The 25,178-nt window shown below is 39.0% G+C and overlaps 1 protein-coding gene across 1 annotated transcript in view; it reads right to left on the bottom strand.

Annotated features, from left to right (window-relative positions):
• Window positions 1-19,921, bottom strand: part of LOC136420253 (dorsal-ventral patterning tolloid-like protein 1) — a 28,822-nt gene extending 8,901 nt beyond the window's left edge. Inside the window, exon 1 of the mRNA XM_066407104.1 lies at window positions 19,319-19,921. Within this exon, the coding sequence (XP_066263201.1) occupies window positions 19,319-19,921 (603 nt within the window). The remainder of the gene's footprint in view (window positions 1-19,318) is intronic.
• Between the last annotated feature and the right edge of the window lie 5,257 nt (window positions 19,922-25,178).

The raw sequence follows: 25,178 nt of genomic DNA on the forward strand, positions 1-25,178 counted from the left end.
TTCCATTTCCCATAGTGTTTCTCTTGTTTTCCCCTCTTTGTCGTTATGATATGTTCTACTTAGTGGAATAAATTTACGCACTTAAAAGAAAGGTTTGATAATGTAAGTTTGATTTGTCTCTGCTTTGAAAAATGAATCTTTGACCAATAATATTATAAGATTTACAAGATAATTTCCCGATGCTAAATTTCCAAATATCATATTGAAAGGGTTTAATTGTAAATTTTGTCATGTTTCATAGTAATACAAAATGTTTATTTTGTTCCAAAAGGGACTACATCGATGCAATCCCAGAAGACATGAGTGTACATTACTTCTTCAAGATGGCAAAGTGAGCATAAGTGACTATCTAACTCTGCAATAATAACTAATAAAGCTATCAACTTGTGGTCAGATCTAAAACTATCAGCTATGACAAATTTATTAACTCTATTGATTAAGGAAAAACTAGCAAGGGAATATTCAATTCTGCAGGCCTGGCGTCTACGGCGCCATGTATATCAAATTGTCCCTGGGTTTCTAAATCTCCAAATGTCATGTAAGTCGAATTTACTTTTCAATTCTGAAATAGATTCATAAGCTTTGGGGAGGTAAGTCTGGTTTGTGTAAAATCTATCTAATTAGGGGTTTTGTAGAGTGTTGAAGTCTCCAGTGATAATCAGATTTTTATAACTATCAGCAAAGTTGTCTAATTCTATTAATAAATCAGAAAAGAAATCTGGAGAATCTTGATTTGGTGCATAAATATTCAAAATACAAAATCTAAAATCATCTATGGACAAATCAACAATAAGCCATCTTCCATCACAATCAACTTTGGTTTGGGCAATATTTAGTACAGGAGCCAGGGCCTGAAAAAAATGATTTCGTTCAAACCACCGAACAGAAAAGGTTTGACCTGATATTTTGGTAGGGGGGTCCTTCTCCATCAAACTTGATGATTATTTTGCTCAAATCATTGTATTATGCTTCTGCTATCGCTAATTAAATATGTAAATATAGGTGTAATCATGTATATTTTCAAGGGGGAGTGGCCAAAATCTAAGCATCAATATTTCGTTTTGAAAATTGTTACACTGGTAAAACTCGACCTGAAGATCACAAAAATATGAATGTTTTCTTGAAACCTTAAACCGTTCAGGCGTCACGGGTCATTAAATTGCATTCTTTTCTATAAATTTCACATAGATAATGAATTGTTTACTTTCCAAAACCCTGCATTTATTTGTGTTACCTGTTTTTTTTATTATTATTCATGAATGGATGCAATGTATCATTTCCAACATTTCGGTCTTTGAATTTCGAATATCTGTCACTTCTGTTAGGAGAAATGAGTGTATCATTTCCAACATTTCGGTCTTTGAATTTCGAATGTCTGTCACTTCTGTTAGGAGAAATGAGTGTTTAAAACAATTATTACCGTTGCCATGGCCGTTGTTAAGGACACTATCTGGTGCAGTTTTAAGAGATGTACCGTCAAAGTGGCTGCCTGAAATCTACATTTCTGTTAGTTCTTAATCTGTTTGTGCTTGAATAGGCATGTATGAAGCATGTAGTAACAATAATCATTGTGATAAATTTTGAGAGTTTTTGTGTTTTTTTGCATCAAAGCGTTGCTAAGGCAGTCGCGATGGGAGGTTCAGGGCATAACCAGACCTTACCTATATAGAATGTAGTTTTCTATTGGATTTTTGTAGTTCTATGCTTAAATAGACATGTATATAGCATGTAGTAACAATATTTGTGTTTTTTTTTTTAAGTTTTTCATTGTCTTTGTTGAATAATTTCACTTTTCACCTAAAAACCGTTGCTAAGGCAGTCGCCAAGGTAGATTTCAGGCATAAACCTTACCAAACCACCTTAGAATGTACTTTTCTGTTGGGTTTGGTAGTTCTGTGCTTAAATGGACATGTACGTAGCATGTAGTAATGTTTGCGTTAATTTTTTTATTATTTTTGTAGAAAAAAATATCACTTTCTGCCTAAAAACCATAGCCAAAGCAGTCGCCAAGAAAGGTTTGGGGCATGAAGCTGACCAAACCTGCATAGAAAGTACTTCTCTGTTGGATTTTGATAATTCTGTACTGTAAAAGACATGTATGTAATATGTATTACCAATATTTGTGTTTAGTTTCGAGACTTTTCATTTTTCTTTTGTAGAAAAATATCACTTTTTGTGTAAAAGCAATTCGTAAGGCAGTCACCGAGGAAGGTTTAGGGCATGAACCTGACCAAACCTGCACAGAATGTACTTTTCTGCTGGATTCTGATCTTTTTTTGCTTACATATCCTTGAATATTGATATAACATTTTCTGGTAAGGCTTTATGACAAGAGACAAACTGGGTGATCACAACAGCTCGGCTGAGCTGAATTACATTGCATTAGGGTAATTTTTGCTTGTATGTGGGCTGTAAAGTAATACAAGTAATAATTTTCATTCCGACTATATTAAGAGCTTTCTCTCAATCTAATCTATATTATTGTTCCTGTCATTTTGATTCTATTCTAGCAGTTGTCACCATCCATACATGAACATGACTCTGTACAGCCGCGCTTAAGGCCAACGTCTGCACCTCGAAGAAGGATGTAGAAGGCGTGTGCGCCTTGCGTGGCTCCCCGACAGCTCGCCAGCTAAACCAAGCCTTGCTGGCCTTTTGGCGCTGGGTCTGTTGTCGGGGAACCTTCCGGCCATGGCCGTAAAGGTTTGGTATGTTTTACATTGCCTGTATTTAACATCCGCATGACGCTGCAGGTGCTGTAACCATCACTTGGTCAGATGTTGGGGACAGAAGCTTGTTGTGCTGTTTCTTTTGGCAATTGATGTTCATCTCTCGAGCTGGGCAGCATTGGATCTCTTTGGCCTTCATAAAGATCAATTGCAAGATCAAACAAGTATTTGTATCTGGATGTCTTTACTCGCCCATGGTTTGCAATGTAATGAATTTTTCTTCCCTGGTCTTCTGTGGGATCACAGTCAGTCTACACCTGTTGATGAATACTGGAACAGTTTGTACAGGCAGTCATATGTATCATTGACACTTTGCAAGAGTAATGTCTGAGACACTTATCGGTCGAGTTTAAATCCAGGTGACATCACATATTTCAGCCTTAATTGCCGTAATTGCCGTGTCTTGTACATTCCTTGTGCTGGTGGTACATATCACTGTTGGTCATTATATTCAGATGATCTAAATGCCTTTTGAATCTATCATGTCTTGACGGGATACAGAACTATAGAATAGTAACTCAGACATGGATTGGCCAAATGGGACATGGGAAGCAATACTTTCACCATGGTAACAATAGGATGATAGGATGTAGCTCTTGATTTAGGATGTCTCGGGGTGCAGCAGAATCATGTGTTTGCTGTTTTTAACATTCAAGACGGACATATTGTAAAAAAAAAATATGCATCTAATCACTGCAACTATCCTTTCGATCTTGCCTCAGAACATAATATACATGATTTTTACTAAACACAAGCAAACTGATTAAAGTCCAACAGAAAACTACTACAACTATGCAGGTTTTGCCAGGTTTATACCCAAACTATTATTGGGAACTACAATGGGAATGGCTTTATGTTGAAAGTGAAAGTTGTAAACAAGAATGTAAGATCTCGAAATCTAACATAACTAACATTACTTCAGGCAGCATATATATCCATTTTAGTCCCAACAAAATTAGTCTATGTCTACTTTGTCTGGTTTACTCCCCGAACCTTCTTGGTAACTGCTTTAGTAAAGTTAACTGTCTTATGCATGTAGTGACATTTCTAAACAAAAATTACAAAAACTAAAGAATGTAACATAAATATTGTTATTTCATACTAAATACATGTCAATTAAAGCACAAACAGATCAAAATCCAACATAACAGTATTTTCTACATATATGTAGCTTTCGTCAGGTTTACACCCCAAACCATCTTTGGTGACTACCTTAGCAACTGTTTCATACCAAAAGTGAAATTTTTTCAGCAAAAATTGCAAAAAGTCTCAAAACTTAACGCTAATATTGTTACTACATGCTGCATGCATGTCTATTTAAGCACATAACTATTTAGATCCAGCAGAAAAGTACATTATGTGCAGGTTTGGTCATTAATACACCCTAAACAATCCTTTTAGTGACTGCCTTTGCAACAGTTTTATGCAAATAGTGAAATTTTTCAACAAAAACAATGCAAAACTCCCAAAATTTAACACAAATATTCTTACTTCAAACATGTCCATTAAAGCACAGAACTATCAAAATCCAACAGAGGAGTACTTTCTATGCAGGTTTGGTCAGCTTCATGCCCCAAACCTTTCGTCTGCTTTAGCAATGGTTTTTAGGCAGAAAGTGATATTTTTCTACAAAAATAATGAAAACTCTTAAAATTTAACGCAAATATTACTACATGCTACGTACGTGTCCATTTAGGCACAGAACTATCAAACCCAACAGAAAAGTACATTCTTAGGTGGTTTGGTAAGGTTTATGCCTCAAATCTACCTTGACGACTACCTTAGCAACGGTTTTAAGGTAAAAAGTGACATTTTTTTTAACAAAATCAATGCAAAACTCTCAAAATTTAACACAAATATTGTACTACATGCTACATACATGTCTATTTAAGCATAGGACTACCAAAATCCAATAGAAAACTACATTCTGCATAATTAGGTTAGGTCAGGTTTATGACCCAAACCTCCCTTGGCGACTGCCTTAGCAACAGTTTGATGCAAAACGTGACATTTTTCTACAATAAAACAACACAAAAACTCTCATATTTTATAACAATTATTGTTACTACATGCTACATACATGTCTATTTAAGCACAAACAGATTAAGAACTAACAGAAAAGTAGATTTCAGGCAGCCATTTTGACGGTACATCTCTTTAAACTACACGAGATAGTGTCCTTAGCAACGGCCATGGCAACGGTGATAATTGTTTTAAACACTCATATCTCCTAACAGAAGTGACGAATATTCGAAATTCAAAGACCGAAGTGTTGGGAATGATACACTGCATCCATTCAAGAAAACAGGTAACACAAATAAAAAATGCAGGGTTTTGGAAAGTAGACAATTCATTATTCATACAAAAATTATGGAAAAAAATTAATGACCCGTGACGCCTGAACGGTTTAAGGTATCAAAAAATATTAACATTTTTGTGATCCTCAGGTTGAGCTTTACCAGTGTATCAATTTTCAAGACAAGATATTGATGTTCAGATTTTTGCCACTCCCCCTTGAAAATATATATGATTACACCTATATTTACATCTTTAATTAACACTAGCAGGAGCGTGATACCACAATTTGAGCAACATAATCATAAAATGTGATGGAGAAGGACCCCCTCTGCCAAAATATCAGGTCAAACCTGTTCTGTAAGATAGGTTGAACAAAATCACATTTCTAGGCCTCTTTCAGGAATTTGCTCCTGTACTAATTTTAGTATTAGTGTACTAAACAGTATGGTTGTACCCCTTTGACAGGAGGTTCTATGGGAAAAATACATGGTTTCTCTCCACTCTTTTACTACAGCTATTGAAGAGTGCGTTTCTTGTAAGCATCACAATTAGTGGTTTGGCCAATGAGAGCGTGACTGCATGTCCGTCTAATATTTGCATTTTCATGTTTTAATTTTGCATTTCTACGTTTTGACAGAGGTAGGCTGGGCTACGGTATCGGTCTATTTACACTAGACGCGTAAAACTAAAAGATCACTATGTATCTTTTTTATGCATCTCTTAATTGAGCACTTTTGATATGAAATCAGCATGCAAATATGGTTAACAGTGGCATTAAATGTCAATTTCATTAAGATTACAGCAAGTAGAATATTCCCAGTTTCAAGCCTCGGAAAAAAAAACTCTGTGTGCCTTTAACATCCGTGCTTGAGCAGATTTAGGGTCGTAATTTTTCAATATGTCTGCGCTGACAGAGGCGCTGGCCCAACAAGATAAAAGTAGCTGACGTCAAACCTTTTTTTGTTATCTAAACTATCGTTTGTGACTGACTCAAGGTTTGAAACGTTTTCTTGTTTTAGTAAGGTTTGTTTGGTTTAACCCAGCGAACACCCCCCCCCCCCTATGCACCAAAATCAAAACATTAATATTGTTGTCATGCCTAAATCACGGGAACATCACGTGCCTCTCAGAATTGGTGAAATAGATGCACAACAGTAAGTTGTGTGTTACACATAGTGACTTAGCATCAGTTGATTGACTACTGTGGAAAATCTAAGTATTTTTCTGATATATTCATTTATTTTAGATGGAGCACGAGAAGGAGAAAGACGCAAGTTGACGATTATGTGTCCCCCTAGCAGAATTCTCCATCAAAGACCTCTGTATAAATATATGCTCGCAAAGCTTTAAACAGGCGGAGAAAACGTTCCAGAGCATGTAATGTTCTTTTTAGAAAAGTCGATATTTATTCCTATGGGTAACAGATTTTACTCTGTCCATGCATTTCTAAGATGTAATTTTGAATTAAAAAGGACGATAATGGGCACTACTACGCCTCATGTAGAATAGACTATTTTTTTACGACTAGTGTCTCTAAAAACGCTGCGTCACGGCACGTCAGACGATCGTACGTTTATCATGTGAGAAAAAAAAAACGAGCATGTTTTATTAATTGCCACAGAAATTTCATACCATGGAGTGAAAGCACGTACTGTTTAGACGAGATGCGTATGAATCAAGTAGAATTGCGCATGCGTGAGCATTGAGAGCCGTAGGAGAAAATTCCAAACAAAAAGGGACCGATCTGCCGAATATTCTAGACTCCAACACTTTTGGTTTCCCGAGATAGAAATTTTTTCATATCTTTGCATTTTTCCTACTCCAGGGGAAAATAAAACCCAATGCAACGACGATAAGAGACTAAAAACACAGCTAGTTATGTGCTTCAACTTGCAGAAACTGTTTGTAGCCTGTGGTTAAACATTTCTGCCTCGCTGATACAATTAATGATACGACTTTGTCAATTTTACATTGTAACTGATAATTGGCACACACCTCAATTATTTTTCTACGATTATACAGAACAAACGTTTCATGGCGCCTTTTTTCTCGATGAGGTCATAGGAAAGGTTGTCAACAAACGCGATTTTTGAGACGCTCAAATGTTTCAGTAATTTAAAAGTAATCTAAGGTGAAATAGAGATGTGAAAAAAGCATACAAGAGAAACTTGAAACAAACTTACTGAGTTCCCGCGGGGCCAGAACTCGGTGACGCCCCACAACGAGCGGATGTTCTCCCAAAAATAAACGGGTGTGGTCTAAACACGCATGTTCTTTTCGACGAGAGTTTGGCTCAACCAATCACTGTGACTGATAGGAAAGCACTCGATCAGTTCGATACATACCACCCAGCAGAGATCCTATCAGCCTCTTCGTTACTTAAAACTGCATCGGCGCCGCACGAGGCTTCTGGGTATCTACGAAGCTGCAAATGCATAATTTAATCAGGCATGTCAACAATTGTCCACATTGTAACAATGAACCCGGTTGTTTTATAGACCTATTGTATCTAGCCTTAAAGAGTTCTGAACTATGGTAGACAATGAGGAAAACGTATGTGCCATGTAAGAATATTTCCCTTCACAAGTTTAAGACAGAAAACGAGGATCTAATGCTATACTTGTGATTACAAATTTGCGGGCAGAATGCATGCGTGAGTCCTTGGGATTCCAATTAACTGCTGATGAAATAGTTTGATAGTGACGTGTTTTGCGCTGCAGGTAGAAATGCTAAGACTGTAGGGCATACTGTAAATGCATTTAAGTTCGCGTGTTTTTTATTTCGCGGTAGGGAGAAATGGAGTGTTCGCGGTGGTTTTAAGTTCGCGTTTGAAACAATAGTAGCTCTGTATATGTACTGGCATAGGTGACCATAAATTTCGCGGTGGTTTTAAGTTCGCGCTGAAAGTTCACCGTGAAAACCGCGAACATAAAACCACCGCGAACATTTCTGCATTTACAGTATACACCAAGCACTGCAGTTTAAACCCAGGACAACACAGACAGATGCATACACACACACGCACATAAAACGCACAAACATACACACGCACACACACACACACACACACACACACACACACACACATGCATACATACATACACACATACACACACACACATACATACATACATACATACACACACGCACACACACACACGCATATATATACACACACACATATATACAAACACACACACACACACATACATACATACAAACACACACAGACATAGTTTACACACACAGACACGTACATACATACACACACATACACACAAACATAAACATACATACATACATACACACGCACACACACATACATTCACACACAAACACAGACACACATACATACACATACACACACACATACGCATGCACACGCACACACATACATTCACACACGCACACACAATAGGCTCTACCGGCCTCCGCGGGTCGCTGGGAAAAAAAGTAGACATTGGCCCAAATAGCATTAATTGATTGAAAGGAGTCGGCTAAGGAGAGGGTGCATGTAAATGATACCCTCCATGGCCAAAGTCCCCCGGCAAATGTTCTCCCTATTGCCAGCGCGGTTAGTCTGGTAGAGACTATACACACACACACACACACAACCATAAAAATACACATACAAAAACACACAATTACAGACATACACCACACACACAAACACACACACACACTCACCACACACATACACACGAACACACACACACAAACACACACACACACACACAAACATACCAACGCACATACAAACAGACACACACACATACATACACACAGACGTGAGATATCCGCTTCGAGACGTATTGGTGATATTAGGGCATTTTGCCTATGAATTCAATTTTACTTATATGGTGGATATTATCTAGAATATACAGTAACGAGGGTAAAGCTTTAAGGAAGGTTGCTGAGGAGTTGACCGATCCCTCGGTCGATTCAAAATTTTCAGCTGTTCAGCAGGAAGCTCAAGGTATACATTGGTACATGTATATCAACCACATGAAACTATCTCGATACGGATACAATGATGTACCATTGAATATTTTGCTGCCCTGGGTATTCTATTGTTTCAATGGCATTCTTGGTGGACGGCTACACGATTATTCATTATCATAATTGACTTAAATGTATAACATTACCAGTAGATGGTCAGTTGTCATTAATTCTTAGTTCATCCATGCATCAATATAGATATGATTCAGTGTAGAAATACGATACATTTCACATCTATACGACGGCTTTACGTAGGTAAATGACTCTGCTTACGACTGGAGAGTGGCAGAAATAATACATAGCATAGCCGACCAGCTTGGCGGCTAATCACTCAATAGGGTAGCCTCCTAGTGTGTGTGTATCATTAGTGTGTGTCCGTCTGTGTGTTTGTTTTTAATCTAGACTTGCTGTACTCAACTTATGCATTAAAAAAAGAAATTAAAAATCGCGGTCATGACGTCTTCATCAGAAAGATATACCAACCACGTGATCAGCATAAGCCAATCACGTTACGCCATGGTGCCGAATGACGTCATGGCGTCTTACTAGACAAATTATATTCACGCCTTGAGCGTCAGAGAACCTACGACGCGGCGTTCTTAAGCAGCATCGCCACATTGTAAGGTATGTCAATTTCTTAACTTAAGACAACTAAGAAAAACTTCGATAGCACTATTGTAGGAACTGTATTTAGTAGTTAACTTGATAATATATAGATTAGGAAAAATAGCAGCCGTGAGCTAATGCGAAATAATTTTTCGTGGCATTTCTTAGTGTGGAACTTTCATGGATATGTGTGTGTGTGTTAGGGTAGATATCGCTGCCTAAATTGTAGCATCTACCCTGACATTTATACGGTTTTCATAGCAATATTTGAACGTTGTGCTTTTATCTAATATCCCAGACATGGGCCTAATTTAGACTTAATATTCAAATCAAACCCATTAAAAACGTGCGTATCTCTATTTTCTCAGATGCGCAGTGAAGAAATTCATATATTCATATCTCACAACGGACAATATCTCAACAGTTTCTAAGAACTGATTACAAAGAGCTGGTATCCTACGTCAAAAGTTTTAGGCCTCCTGGTTGGTCAGAATGGGCCAATGACGTGATAACATACGTTCGTTCCCATATATGTCAAGGAGGAGAGCCAAAATCCAGTTGTTTTTTGTCTATTCATGAAGGAAAGGCAGACAATCAAACACTCTTCTTTTCTTGACTGCGTCATTGCAGGAGCCTCCAGGCTACAGCACGGCGACAAGTGGTTGTCTCATCCATTCCTTGGTGCTGTTTTTACCTTTTGTTAGGTAAGTAAAACATAGATTTCTCTTTCAAGAAAGTAATAGTTTGTTCATCAATGGACAAAATAGCTGGTGGCTGTATTGTGCCCAATATGTTGCAGTGCACGTGAAACAGTGAGCCACATGAAGTTATACACCATTGCTTATGCCACGGTCACAATAAAAAATGGGCCCCGCCGGGGAGGTTACAGACTATTTTTTTGCACTTTCGGGCCCCCGGATTTTTTTTTTACTCGGAGTTGAAATTAACCCGGGATCAGGCAGCAAATAAACGCCGCGAGCTAATCGTGAGGACACCAAGAGGTTGTCCATCGGGATAAATTTGTGGCTTCGGGTACCGTCCGTTTCTACACCCCCTACTGGCACCAGCGCAATTGTGACCATAGCATTTCTTATGTATAAGTGATTATGTTCATGTTAACTGAAGAATAGATGTTAAGGCCTTAAGGCCCTAGGGGAATCAATGTTGTTGTTTCTTATTACGGTCTTGAAAATATATGGTCGGTAGGTACGGATTCACTTTTTTTGTAAATTTCGGCCGAAGTGATCCAATAAATATTGTACATCATATTTTAATCATACAGTAGTACATTGTACAAGCAAAACTTTCTATTGCGACAAAATTGAGGAGAATGATTTTACGATGTTTTCATGACTCTGATGTCGGATCGACAATTCTATGTCCCTGCCAGCGGCCGTCAAAAAAGGCTAGGGTCGGTCGGTTTTTGCTAGGATTGGTCGGGTAACCAAGAAAATAATATCTAAACCTGGCCTTATTTTGCTCGCATAAAATGAAACAGAAAATAGTGTTTATAATTGCCCTCATTGAAAACTTTTTAAACGTTTTCATAATATCTGTGTATCAAACCATTCGTACAAAATATTCTAAAATATTTCTAAAATTGTCGTTTCGTATGCTTACTGATCCCAGTGATGTTGTAACGTGACATGATTTGAATATTTATCAAGTAGACGGAAAAAATAGCTTTGACAGTGGGTGGTAAATTACACTATTATCGAGGCATGTAATGTAAGTTTGGTTACGTACCCCAGTTTGATAGAATTAACCATAAGGGCATGTTGATTCGATCCAGTTATATAGATGCTATCCCCTGGGAACCCCAAAACTGATGCGAGCGTCCGAAAAAAAAAGTTTGAAAAAAACGCCCTTCATTTTTACATCTAAGTGGCGAGGAAGGTTGAGCGAATGACTGAACACACTGAGTATAGTATATCGAATGCTAGATTCTTCATTTTTGTTTCTTCACATCTTTTTCTTTGACTTTGGCATCGACTTTGGCATTGTAAGACATTAGTATCCCTTTTTCGATGTTTTTTGCAATATACGGCATAAAGTTTCTCATTATACTTCACTCCATCATACTATGTATAGGTATGCATGGAAGTGAGATATGTTTTTGTTTGTTTGTTTGTTTCTTCTTCTTCCTCCTGCCAAAGCTTCAAGTTGATTCAATGTTACTTTTCCATTTTTGGATCAAATGACCTGAACATTGGTATGTAGGTGTGGGGGTAAACACATACCCCCGGATATTTTTCAGTATTTTGATAAAGGCATTTGGAATCTTTTCGTTGACGTTTTCTGGCCATTTTAGCCAAAATATGTATATTTTGGTCTCTTGTTCCCTTGTATTTTAGCTATATGACCTGAAATTCAGTATGGTGCCTAAAACACGTGGCCACAGGACTTTAATCACAGTTTTGATGTTCAGAACGTCAAAATCAGTCATATATGCGCATTTTGGGGTCTACTTTTAGACCAAAAACGGGTCAAAAGTCCCGTTAAATATTCTATCTATGGGCCAGTTCCATCTGCCGTTGGCTAACGAACACGTGTTTCATCCGGATTACCTGAGACCACGTTGCAGGAACACGTGCGCATTGAAAATCACATTCATATTTATGAACCTTGCATAGCTATATAGATCATTACAAAACCACCATCACTGCATGGCTATATGGGAGGGAGTGAAATATGCTGTATTTGCTTGCGAGCGAATGTCAGCCTTTCTAGTTTTGGAGCAACTTTTTATTATTAACAGTACGGCCGAAATCTTTTTGATTTTTCTTTAAAACGGACGAAAAATGAGCCATAATTGATATCAAACAAACATGGCCTAATTTGTTTCAACGAATTAGTTTCCCCAAACGAGCTTGCCTGGTCAGCATTTGTGATATCAAAGCCCTTTCTTTTCCTTCAGGTCGGAGCGAACGATTCGGCGAAAGAGAACTTGAGACGTTTGGTCCAGAGTAAGAGACAGGTGTTCGCAGGTGTCAACCTCTTCGTCCAGCATGTAATAGCGACTTGAACGTGTTTTAGCAAGTCATCATATGTGTCAGATATACTAAGTGGTATTTTTCATTGTAAAAGTTTTGAGATATCTTGAATTGGAACCCTATGTGTTTTAAATCTAAATTACATTCAAGTAACAACAAGAAACCGACGTATATGTATACAATAGATTGAAATGTCCCTTCATTATTCTTAATCGTTCTTTGACTTACTGACGAAATTGTTTACCTATTGTTATTGCCTTGGCAACCATGTTTCACCTAAGCAGATACTGTGGCATGCCCGTTGCTATGGTTTTGATACTTGCTGTCATGACTGTACCCACCATTCTCGGCAACGAAGAAACAGATGCTATCATTAGGGAACTGCAGTTCAAAGGATGTCGAGTTGTAGATTACCATTACTTGAAATATCCACCAAAAATTTTCTGTAGCGGTATGGGCTTCACAAGTGTTCCTGAGAAACTGCCACAATATATGTCTGAACTTCACCTTCCCAACAACGCCATAGCTTCCTTTCCGTGTACAGGTTCGGCTTTGCCCTTCCTGAAAATCCTTAATCTAAGGAACAACCAAATTAGCCATTTCCCATGGAACTGTCTTAACTATATGCGAGCTTTAGTTGAGCTAGATTTGTCATATAATCAGCTGTCCTGTGTCAAGCTTTTCCCGGTTAGGTTTTTCTTACCTCATCTACAGAAGGTTGATGTTTCCTACAACAGGCTGACGGCCTTGTCAGAGTGTGATCTTGGGTGGGACAGAAATCTACCAAGTTTAGATGGAACTCAAGTGCCTTATGGTATTTCAATAGAGGGTAACCCTTTCCACTGTGACTGTAGCATATCGTGGGTCATTACCTGGGCGAGTGGTGTTAAAAGGTGCCTAAAGGAAAAGTCGGAGTGTTCTGAGTTCCTCTGTAAAACACCTCCTGGTCTAGAGGGATTGGAGCTCCATGAAGCCAACATCTCAAGATGTCCTATGATAAACAGTCTCTGCCCTATTGACCATACATGCACCAAAGAAACTTACAATCGCAATCCGTCCGAAGCAACTGATCTATTTATTTTGCCCCAAACAGTCAGTAACTCAGAACACTCAGTAGAAATGAATAAGGAACCAACCCACCGACAGGCTGTTTTAGATCAGGTAGCCGAAAATGTGACCACTGCCACCTGGACAGAAGCGTTTTATCAAACGTCAGAAAAATGGTACAGTCTACGTTCTGTGTCTAAGACAGAAAGTCCTCAGACCCAAGACATGTCCTCTCCACAAACCAGTACCAAAGCATCCGACTGGATGCTGACTGGCCTGATTATTGGAGGGATAGTAGTCCTGTCCGGTCTAACATCAGCTGTGTATTGCGCAGTGGCTAAGAGACAGGCTTGCAGAAATGCCTCAAAGGGTACTGTGAACAATATGGCGGTTGCCTATGTTGTAGACAATAACCAAGTTAGCGTTGTCCAATCAGGTTGCAGCGATGCCCCTGATGATGTTGATCCGTATGCAAATTCGGGGTATGTTTTCGATGTTCCTCAATACCATATTCCAGACATCCACACAGAAGCGCAGGTCAAGACTCAGAACGTCAAGGCTGATAAGCAGGCAGGTTGTAGCAATGCCAATGCCCCTGACGAAGTTGATCCGTATAGAAAGACGTATATGTTCGATGTTCCTCAATACCATATTCCAGACGTCGGCACCGAGGCTCAAGCCGAAAGCCATTACTACTATTGACAGCAATAAAAAAGACAATTCATTTGCAAGTCAATGCGCATATGCCCTAAGGCTACTTGCAAGCAGATAATAGAAGCACAGGAGGCATAATGTGACAATGGACAGTGATTGACATTGTTGTAACAAGCGACTGCTTAAAATATTTCCTGTATGTATCTAGACAATTTGTTTATGAATTTTTTGCACTAGATGACGAAAAGGCCAATTTTTTCTTTGATTTGTGGGTTTCTGAGATTTTAAGAGGAAACTGGCATACCAACGCTAGGACGATGGTTTGTTTTAACATTAGAAATGTATGACAATAGCTGTACACTGACAGAGTTGTAATCATCATACGTAGTCACCATCTTACTTATGTACCCATGTATAAATCTTTTGTATCTGTTGTCCATATGTATCATATGCTTGTAAACCCTGCAACAATTCAGTACTAGAAAATTTGCCATTGCACAGGTAATATCTGGGCGATAAAACCATTTATTTAGCCTGCTTAACACAAACTCTTACTGCCCAGGGCTCTTTGGAACCCCTCCCACTATGTGGCTGTTCACCTCCAAACCAGGAGACTACATTCATAAAAAGAAAAGAAATACCAATAAGAGTTCAGAATTCTTAGTCATCACAGCCTCCTACATCATGGCAACAGACAAAAATTGTCCAAGTTATATTCAAATATCAACAGATGCTCCAATTCTCCTGACTTTCATAGGTGCATCGGTGTTCTAGGGGCCTGGTCAGTGAAAGAGCTCTTCTAGAAGCTTGATTTAGCCAGTCTACATCTTCATGATGATACATACACGATTAGAGCTTAAGACAGGAGTTTAGTTACTCTGCCATAGGGGCAATGGATGAAAACACGTCTTGACTTGTTTAATATATATGAATTTTGCATGTCACTAGTTTTCAGATGGAGTGTATATTCCCTTGAGCAGTAAATCGTACTGAGAAATCGGTAGGTCAGGCCATCTATATATATCATATATGTATACATATCGGTGTCAAGTCATGTCATATTGTTGTATTTAGATTGTTGATGGTGATAATTGTTGTTGTAGTCTACCTTTAATTTATGAACTGTGAAAATGAAGCATTTATTTCTGTGTGACAAATATTACCCACAAATACCATGTGATAACTGCATATTGTAAAATTTAAGCACAAAAAATAAGCACTACGAATTGTTTAGTTCGTTAAAAAGTGAGTCTTGTAGTGCCAGTTAACCATTACGATTTTAAACGGCTGGTGGACATGTAAAATTAGACTGTGTGTTAAGTCTATGAGGGTCTTTTATGTATGACACAAGCGTAGTAAAAAACAATTCAAAATTGCCACGAAGGTTAAAAACAGATATGTTATAGAAGAAAGGCAACCATCATGCGATACCACTGTACCCAAGATCAGAGAAGTTAGAGAATAAAATCATATTCAAATCATGACGTCTTCTTCTGTTTAAGCCGATCGTTATCAGTACCGACGCAGTAATTTTAACGAATTAGCCGAAGAACCTGTCCACTTTTCGTAACTTGAAAGCAAGATAAGTCAACAAGGAATGAATTGCTTTTAATAATTTTTGACTTAAAGGTACCTTTTATGGAGATCAATATAATATTTTTATCAGCGTTCTTTAAACTGTAAAACTCGTCATGGCGAATGGAATATCATGAAATTAGTTTCGTGGGTAGTGCTGAGCCAAATCTAAAACGTTGAGGTTTTATTCTTGCTGTATTAATCTTATGCATTAAAAAACACAAAATGAAAAAAAAACATGGTCATGACGTCTGCATTAGACCCGGTGGTGAATGATACACCAACCACGTGATCAACATAAACCAATCACGTTACACCATAGTGGAGGAAGGTATGAGATCACACATTGACGTATTACCAGACAAATTCTTCTTCTTCTTTCATTTTGAGGCTGAAGATTTTGTAGCCTATTAACCAACTGTAAGATTTGGACCATCGGGAGACGGGGCGTGTCCCTACTCTTTTCCGAAAGGTGTGGTGGGTTATTTTACGTTCGTGGGGTGTGGCTCTCCTCCATTTAACGTCCTAACCGAAGCTAGGTACTCATTGACACCTGACTGAAGTGAGGAAATTTGTGTTAAGCGCCTTTCCCAAGGGCGGGGTGCAAGTCCAGACATGTCTGGGGGCAAGCCGGGATTGAACTTGGGTCCCCTTGTTTGACAGTCGAATGTTCTAACCATTACGCCACACGACGCCACACAATCATCTTTATATTTGACAGAGACCATAAGATGCCGTGCCTTAGACCGTTAGCATTGTCACTTTCTTAAGGTATGTCGATTTCGTAACGCAACTACTAAAATGTCGATGTTACTATAAAAGAATTACCAAAAAAATGACCCGGTCTAGATAGGGTTAAATTGGAAATCGATGTAATCTGTACTATATTATCTTAGTTTTTAAAAGCTAGTTGTATCTGAATTATCTTTGCTATTTCCATATTGCTGCGGACCATCAGCATATGCTACCTGCGTCGAAAACAAGCTTACAGACCTCGCTATGACTCAATCAATTACCACTGTACAGAGATGAGAAGGCCCATTCTTCCCTGCCTGGTTCACACAATGTACATAGCCTCTCTACATTGCACTCTAGTTGATTAAATTATAAGCTCATAACCCTTGAAGCTTGTTACAGTCTGAATTATTTAGTGCGCAGGTGTTTCTCTGTTGACATGTACTGAAGAGAATACAACTTGCGATCATTTTGTCACGAAGACGTGCCCAGTACTTCTCCTGCAGTGGACGGGTGAATATTAAGTCGGCAATCAATCAAAGGTGAGTCCGTTAGTTAAGCCCACCTCTCACTGGACCCGCGGCACACTGGCAGCGTCGCTGCGTCCTAAACTGGATTTGTGTTACCCTTGACTTTATAGTTGGAATATCATTCAAAACGTACAAGTATGACCAAAAAGACCAAAAAAAAAGCTTTGTAAGATTCGTTTTTTGTAGATGACATTCGTTGTGTGCTTTTTCAATTCGATCATACTTTTTGCTAAACCACTCAAATTCTGTCAATTTTCAGATTTCTCTTTTCGTTACTTTTGAGAATAAGGGTTGTCAATGAGCTAAACAAAACACACAGACACACACACACCAACACACACATACACACACACACAATAACACCACATAGCCAAACGGCATTTCAATAATGTTTAATAATGTCGCACAGGGAGGAGCATGATACCTTTTCTGCTGCTCGTCTCTCTCTCTCTCTCTCTCTCTCTCTCTCTCTCTCTCTCTCTCTCTCTCTCTCTCTCTCTCTCTCTCTCTCTCTCTCTCTCTCAACATACCTTAAGAAAGTGACAATGCTAACGGTCTAAGGCGCGGCGTCTTATGGTCTCTGTCAAATATGAAGACAATTGTGTGGCGTCGTGTGGCGAACTTGTTTTCAAGTGACGAAAAGTGGACAGGTTATTCGGATAATTCGTCAACATTACTGCGTCGGTACTGATAAAGATCGGCTTAAACAGAAGAAGACGTCATGATTTGAATATGATTTTATTGTCTAACTTCTCTGATCATGGGTACAGTGGTATCGCATGAGGGTGGCCTTTCTTCTATAACATCGTTGTTTTTTAAACTTGGTGGCAATTTTGAATTCTTTTTACGCCTGTGTCATACACAAAAGACCGTCCTAGACTTAACACATAGTCAAATTTACATTTCCATCAGCCGTTTAAAATCGTAATGGTTAACTGGCACTACTGTCAATACATTTGCCAACTACACGACTGCATTTTTAACGAACTAAACAATTTTGAGTTGTAGTGCTTAATGCATTTTTGGTGCTTTAATTTTGCAATCTACAGTTGTTGCATGGTATTTAGGGGTAATATTTGTCACACAGAAACAGATGCTTCATTCTTCACAGTTCAGAAATTAAAAGGAGACAACAACAACAATTATCATCATCAACAATCTAAATACAACAATATAACGTGACGTCAATATGTCTACATGTATGTATGGCCTGACGTTCCGATTTCTCAGTACTGCCAAAGGGAATATACACTTCATCTGAAAACTAGTGACATGCAGAATTTATATATCATTAAACAAGTCAAGACGTGTTTTCATCCATTGCCCCTATGGCAGAAAAACCGAACTCCTGTCTTAAGTATCAACATAAAGATGTAGACTGGCTAAATCTAGCTTCTAGAAGAGCTCTTTCACTGACCAGGCCCATAAACACAGATGCAACTAAGTGAAGAGAACTGGAACATCTGTTGATCTTTGAATATAACTTGGACAATTTTGTCTGTTACCATGATGTACGAGGCTGTGATGACCAACAATTCTGAGCTCTTATTAGTATTTCTTTTCTTTTTATGAATATAGTCTCCTGGCTTGGAGGTGAGCAGCTACAGAGTCAGGTAGCAGGGGTTCCAAAGAGCCTTGGGCAGTTAGAGTTTGTGTTACGCAGGCTTCATAAATGGTTTATTACTCAAAAACTACCTGTGCAATGGCAGCTTTTCTAGTACTGAACTGTTGCATGGTTTACAATCGCATAATACACATGGACTTGTAACTGATACAAAAGATGTATACATCGGTACATAAGTAAGATGGTGACTATGATGATTACAACCTCTGTCAGTGTACAGCTATTGTCATACATTTCTAATATTGTAACGGCCATCGTTTTACGTTGTGGCGTGCCACCTTTATCTTAAAATCTCAGAAACCCACATATACTATTAGGAAAAAGAGGGGCTTTTTCGTCTTCTGCTGCCAACAAACCCAACTTGTCTAGACCAACAGCACTAGTATTTTGAGTAGTTGCTCAGTATAGTCACATTATGGCTCCAGTACTTCTATCATGTACGTGATTACAATAAGCCGTCGGGCATGAAATCGCAAACAGACTTTTTTTATGGTTATCAATAGTAGTAATATGGCTTTCGGCTTGAGCCTCGGTGCCGATGTCTGGAATATAGTATTGAGGAACATCGAACATGTACGACTTTCCATACGGATCAACTTCGTCAGGGGCATTGCTACAACCTGCCTGCTTATCAGCCTTGACGTTCTGACTCTTGACCTGAGCCTTTGTGCCATTGTCTGGAATATGGTATTGAGGAACATCGAAAATGTACGTCTTTCCATACGCATTTACTTCGTCAGGGGCATTGTCATTGCTACAACCTGCCTGCTTATCATCCTTGACGTTCTGACTCTTGACCTGAGCTTCTGTGTCGATGTCTGGAATATGGTATTGAGGAACGTCGAAAACATACCCCGAATTTGCATACGGATCAACATCAACAGGTGCATCGCTGCAACCTGCCGGGACATCAGTTTGTACGTTGTGACTGACGCTAACTTGGTTATTGTCAACAACATAGGCAGTCGCCATATTGTTCACATGACCCTTTGAGGCATTTCTGCAAGCCTGTCTCTTAGCCACTGCGCAATAAACAGCTAATGTTAGACCGGACAGGACTACCATCCCTCCGATAATCAGGCCAGTCAGCATCCAGTCGGATGCTTTGGTACTGGTTTCTGAAGTGGACATGTCTTGGGTCTGTGGACTTTCTGTCTTAGAACGTAGACTGTACCATTTTTCTGACGTTTGATAAAACGCTTCTGTCAAGATGGCAGTGGTCACATTTTCGGCTACCTGATCTAAAACAGCCTGTTGGTGGGTTGGTTCCTTATTCATTTCTACTGAGAGTTCTGAATTGCTGACTGTTTGGGGCAAAATGGATAGATAAGTTGCTTCGGACGGATTGCGATTGTAACTTACTGTTGCACATGCATGGTCAATAGGACATAGACTGTTTATCATAGGACATCCTGACGTGTTGGCTTCATGGAGCTCTAATCCCTCTAGACCCGGAGGTGTTTTACAGAGGAACTCAGACGTATATTTCTGCATCCGAAGTACGATGGAGTTTCTGTTAATGAATTCTTCACAACTTTCCGACTTTTCGTTTCGGAACTTAGCAACACCTCTCGCCAAGGTAATGACCCACGATATGCTGTGGAAAGGGTTACCTTGTATTGAAATACCATAGGGCACAACAGTTCCCGATTCAGTAGCCATCTCCCACCCAAGATCACACTCTGACAAGGTCGTCAGCCTGTTGTAGGAAACATCAACCTTATGCAGATGAGGTAAGAAGAACCTAACCGGGAAAAGCTTGACACAGGACAGCTGATTACGAGACAAATCTAGCTCAATTAAAGCTCGCATATAGTTCAGACAGTTCCATGGGAAATGGCTAATTTGGTTGTTCCTTAGATTAAGTTTTTTCAGGAATGTCAAGGCCAAACCTGTACACGGAAAGGAAGTTATGGCGTTGTCGGGAAGGTGGAGTTCAGACATATATTGTGGCAGTTTCTCAGGAACACTTGTGAAACCCATACTGCTACAGAAAATCTTTGCTGGACGATTCAGGTAATAGTAATCTACGACTCTACATCCTTGGGATTGCAGTTCCCTAATGATAGCATCTGTTGCTTCGTCACCGAGAAAGGTGGGTACAGTCATGACGGCAAGTATCAAAACCATAGCAACGGGCATGCCACAGTATCTGCTTAGGTGAATCATGGTAGCCAAGGCAATAAAAATGGTTAAACTATTTCGTCGGTAATTCGAAGAACGATTTGGAATAATGAAAAGATAGTTCAATCTATTGTATATATCTACGTCGGTTTCTTATTGTTACTTGAATGTAATTTAGATCTAAAAAACCTAGGGTTCCAGTTAAAGATATCTCAAAAATTTTACAATGAAAAATAGCACTTAGTATATCTGACACATATGATGACTTGCTAAACACGTTCAAGTCGCTATTAAAGGCTGGAGGAAGATGTTGACACCTGCAAACACCTGTCTCTTACTCTGGCCCAGACCTCTGAAGTTCTCTTTCGCCGAATCTTTCGTTCTACCTGAAGGAAAAGAAAGGACTTTGATATCACAAATGTTGACCAAGCAAGCTCGTTTTGGGAAACTAATTCGCTGAAACAAATTAGGCCATGTTTATTTGATAACAATTATGGCTCATTTTTCGTCCGTTTTAAATAAAAATTCGCTCGCAAGCAAATACAGGAAATTTCACTCCCTCCCATATAGCCATGCAATGATGGTGGTTTTGTAATGGTGGTTTTGTAACATAAATATGAATGTGATTTTCAATTCGCGCGTGTTCCTGCAACGTGGTCTCAGGTAACCCTGATGAAACACGTGTTCGTTGGCCAACGGCAGATGGAACTAGCCCATCGATAAAATATTCAACGGGACTTTTGACCCGTTTTTCGTCTAAAAATAGACCCCAAAAAGAGGCATTTTGAAGTTCTGAACACCAAAACTGTGATTGAATTCCTGTGGGCACGTATCTAAGGCACCATATCGAATTTCAGCTCATATAGCTAAAATATCAGGGAACAAGGGACCAAGAAATACATATTTTGGCCAAAAGTCGATAGAATGATTTCAAATGCCTTTATGAAAATAATGAAAAAATATCCGGGGGCATGTGCTTACTTCACCTACAAACCAAGGTTCAGGTAATTTGATCCAAGAATGGAAAAGTTGAATTAACTTAAAGCTTTGAAGGAAGAAGAAAAAAAAAATACCTCACTTCCATGCATACCAATACATAGTATGGTGGAGTGAAATATAATGAGACACTTTATGCCGTAAATTGCAAAATTTCGAACAATGCCGAAGTCAATTCCAACGTCAAAGAAAAGATGTGAAAGAAAAAAGAAGAAGAATCTATCATTCGGTATACTATACTCAGCGTGTTCAGTCATTCTTTCAACCTTCCTCACCAATGAGATGTAAAAAAAATAATGAAGGCCATTTTTTGACAAACCTTTTTTTTCTGACGCTTGCATCAGTTTTGGTGTTCCCAGAGGATATCATCTACATAACTGAATCGAATCAACATTGCCTTATGATTAATTTTATCAAAATGGGGTACGTAACCATACTTCAATTACATGCCTCGATACATATTGTGAGTTACTAGTATCACCTACTGGCAAATCCATTGGCCGTCTACTTGATAAATATTCAAATCATGTCACGTTACAAGTTCACTGGGATCAGATAACGTACGAAACGACAATTTTAGAAATACTACAAAATATTTTGTACGAATGGTTTGATACACAGATATTATGAAAACGTTTAAAAAGTTTGCAATGAGGGCAATTCTAAAACCTAGTTTCTGTGTTGTTTTTTTTGCAAGCAAAATATGGCCAGGTTAAAATGTTATTTTTTTGGTTACCCGACCAATCCTAGCAAAAACCTCCCGACCATCATACCTTTTTTTATGGCCGCTGGCATTGCTTGTACAATGTACTACTGTATGATTAAAATATGACGAGCAATATTTAGTGGATCACTTCGGCCGAAATATCAATAAAAGAAGTGAATCCTTGCCTACCGACAATATTTTTCAAGACCGTAATCAAAAACAACAACAATGATTCCCCTAGGCCTAAGGGCGTTAACATCTATTCTCAAATTAACTGAACATAAACACTTGTACAGAATAAATGCTATGGTCACAATTGCGCCGGTGCCAATAGGGAGTGTAGAAACGGCCGGTACCCGACGTCACAAATTTGTCCCAGTGAACAAACTCTCGGTGTCCTCACGGTTAGCTCACGGCGTTTATTTACTGCCGGATCCCGGGTTGATTTGAACTCCGAGTTAAAAAAATCTGGGGACCCGAAAGTGCAAAAATATAGCTTTTAAACTACCCAGCGGGGCCCCTTTTTATTGTGATCGTAGCATAAGCAATGGTTTATAACTTCATGTTGCTCACTGTTTCACGTGCACCGTAACATATTGGGCACAATTTAGCCGCCAGCTATTTCGTCCATTGACGAACAAACTATTACTTTCTTGAAAGAGAAATCAAAGTTTTACTTACCTAGCAAAAGGTAGAAACAGCGCCAAGGAATGGATGAGACAACCACTTGTCGCTGTGATGTAGCCTGGACGCTCCTGCAATGACGCAGTCAAGAAAAGAAGAGTGTTTGATTGTCTGCCATTCTTTAATGAATAAACAAAAAACAACTGGATTTTGGCTCTCCTCCTTGACATATATGGGAACGGACGTATACCATCACGTCATTGGCCCATGCTGACCAACCAGGAGGCCTGAAACTGTTGACGTAGGATGTCAGCTCCTTGAAATCAGTTCTAAAAAACTGTTGAGATATTGTCTGTTGTGAGATATGAATATATGAATGTCTTCACTGCGCATCTGAGAAAATAGAGATACGCACGTTTTTATGGTTTTGATTAGAATATTAAGTCTAAATTAGGCCCATGTCTGCGATATTAGATAAAAGCACAAAGTTCAAATATTCCTATGAAAACTGTATATATGTCAGGGTAGATGTTACAATTTAGGCAGCGAAATCTACCCTAATCCACAAACATATCCATGAAAGTACATTTCCACACTAAGAAATGCCACGAAAAATTATTTCGCATTAGCTCACGGCTGCTATTTTTTCTAATCTATATATTATCACTTTAACTACAAAATACAGTTCCTACAATAGTGACATCGAAGTTTTGCTTAGTTGTCTTAAGAAATTGACATACCTTAGAATGTGGCGATGCTGCTTAAAAACGCCGCGTCGTAGGTACTCTGACGCTCAAGGTGTGAATATAATTTGTCTAGTGAGACGTCATGACGTCATCCGGCACCATGGCGTAACGTGATTGGCTTATGCTGATCACGTGATTGGTATATCTTTCACCGCCATGTATGGTGAAGACGTCATGGCCGTGATTTTTAATTTCATTTTTTACTGCATGCAAGATGAGTGCAGCAAGACTCCTCGAGTTAAACCGTTAGAATTAAAAACAAACAAACACATAGACGGACACACATAAGTGATACACACACATACACACACACACACAATAAAAAGAAAACCTCCATAGCGAAGGTAACACGGGTTCTTTTTTGCTTTAAAAGATCGTTAGAAACAATTGTCTTCGATGAGAAGTTCCACCCGTATTCTAGTAGACTCCTCCAAGGCAATGTCACAAAACATGGCCTTGAATATCCTGCCCCTTGGGTCTGTTTTTCATGCAATTCTTGACGTGTCTTGCTTAGCTGCAGGCTATTGTTGGCTTTGGATTCCACACACACAGAGGGTTTCACAGGAACTCGGTAAAGAATGATGACTATTAAACCCCATGGTGGGACAACCTGGCTACTAGCCTCCATTGCATGCCTTCTGGGTGGCGTTTATTTGAAAGGAGAGTGATTTTACGGGCGGCAATACGATTTCTCCAGCAAAATAACATGACCCCTATAGAAAAGGGGCTGTACGAGTAACCTCCATGCTCCTCTATGAAGGTTGCTCGTAAAGCCCCTATTGTAGCCTCCTTCGCAGTCTTCCTAGAACGGAGGCGTATATATTTGGGGGAGGGGGTGAAGCGATTTCAAACGGGCCAAGGCTCTCTAAGGCCGAAGGAGTTATGTCGCCGAGGGACGACCACCTTTCTAGTAAGTCTGCGAAGAAGGCTACCCTATTGGGTGATTAGCCGCCAAGCTGGTCGGCTATGCTATGTACAATTTCTGCCACTGTCCCGTCGTAAGCAGAGTCATTTACCTACGTAGAGCCGTTGTATAGATGTGAAATGTATTGTATTCTACACTGAATCATATATATATATATATATTGATGCATGGATGAACTGAGAATTAAATGACAACTGACCATCTACTGGTAATGCTCTACATGTAAGTCAAGCATGATCATGAATAATCGTGTAGCCGTCCACCAAG

Source organism: Branchiostoma lanceolatum, chromosome 15, assembly GCF_035083965.1.
Source record: "Branchiostoma lanceolatum isolate klBraLanc5 chromosome 15, klBraLanc5.hap2, whole genome shotgun sequence".
Lineage (NCBI taxonomy): Eukaryota > Metazoa > Chordata > Leptocardii > Amphioxiformes > Branchiostomatidae > Branchiostoma > Branchiostoma lanceolatum.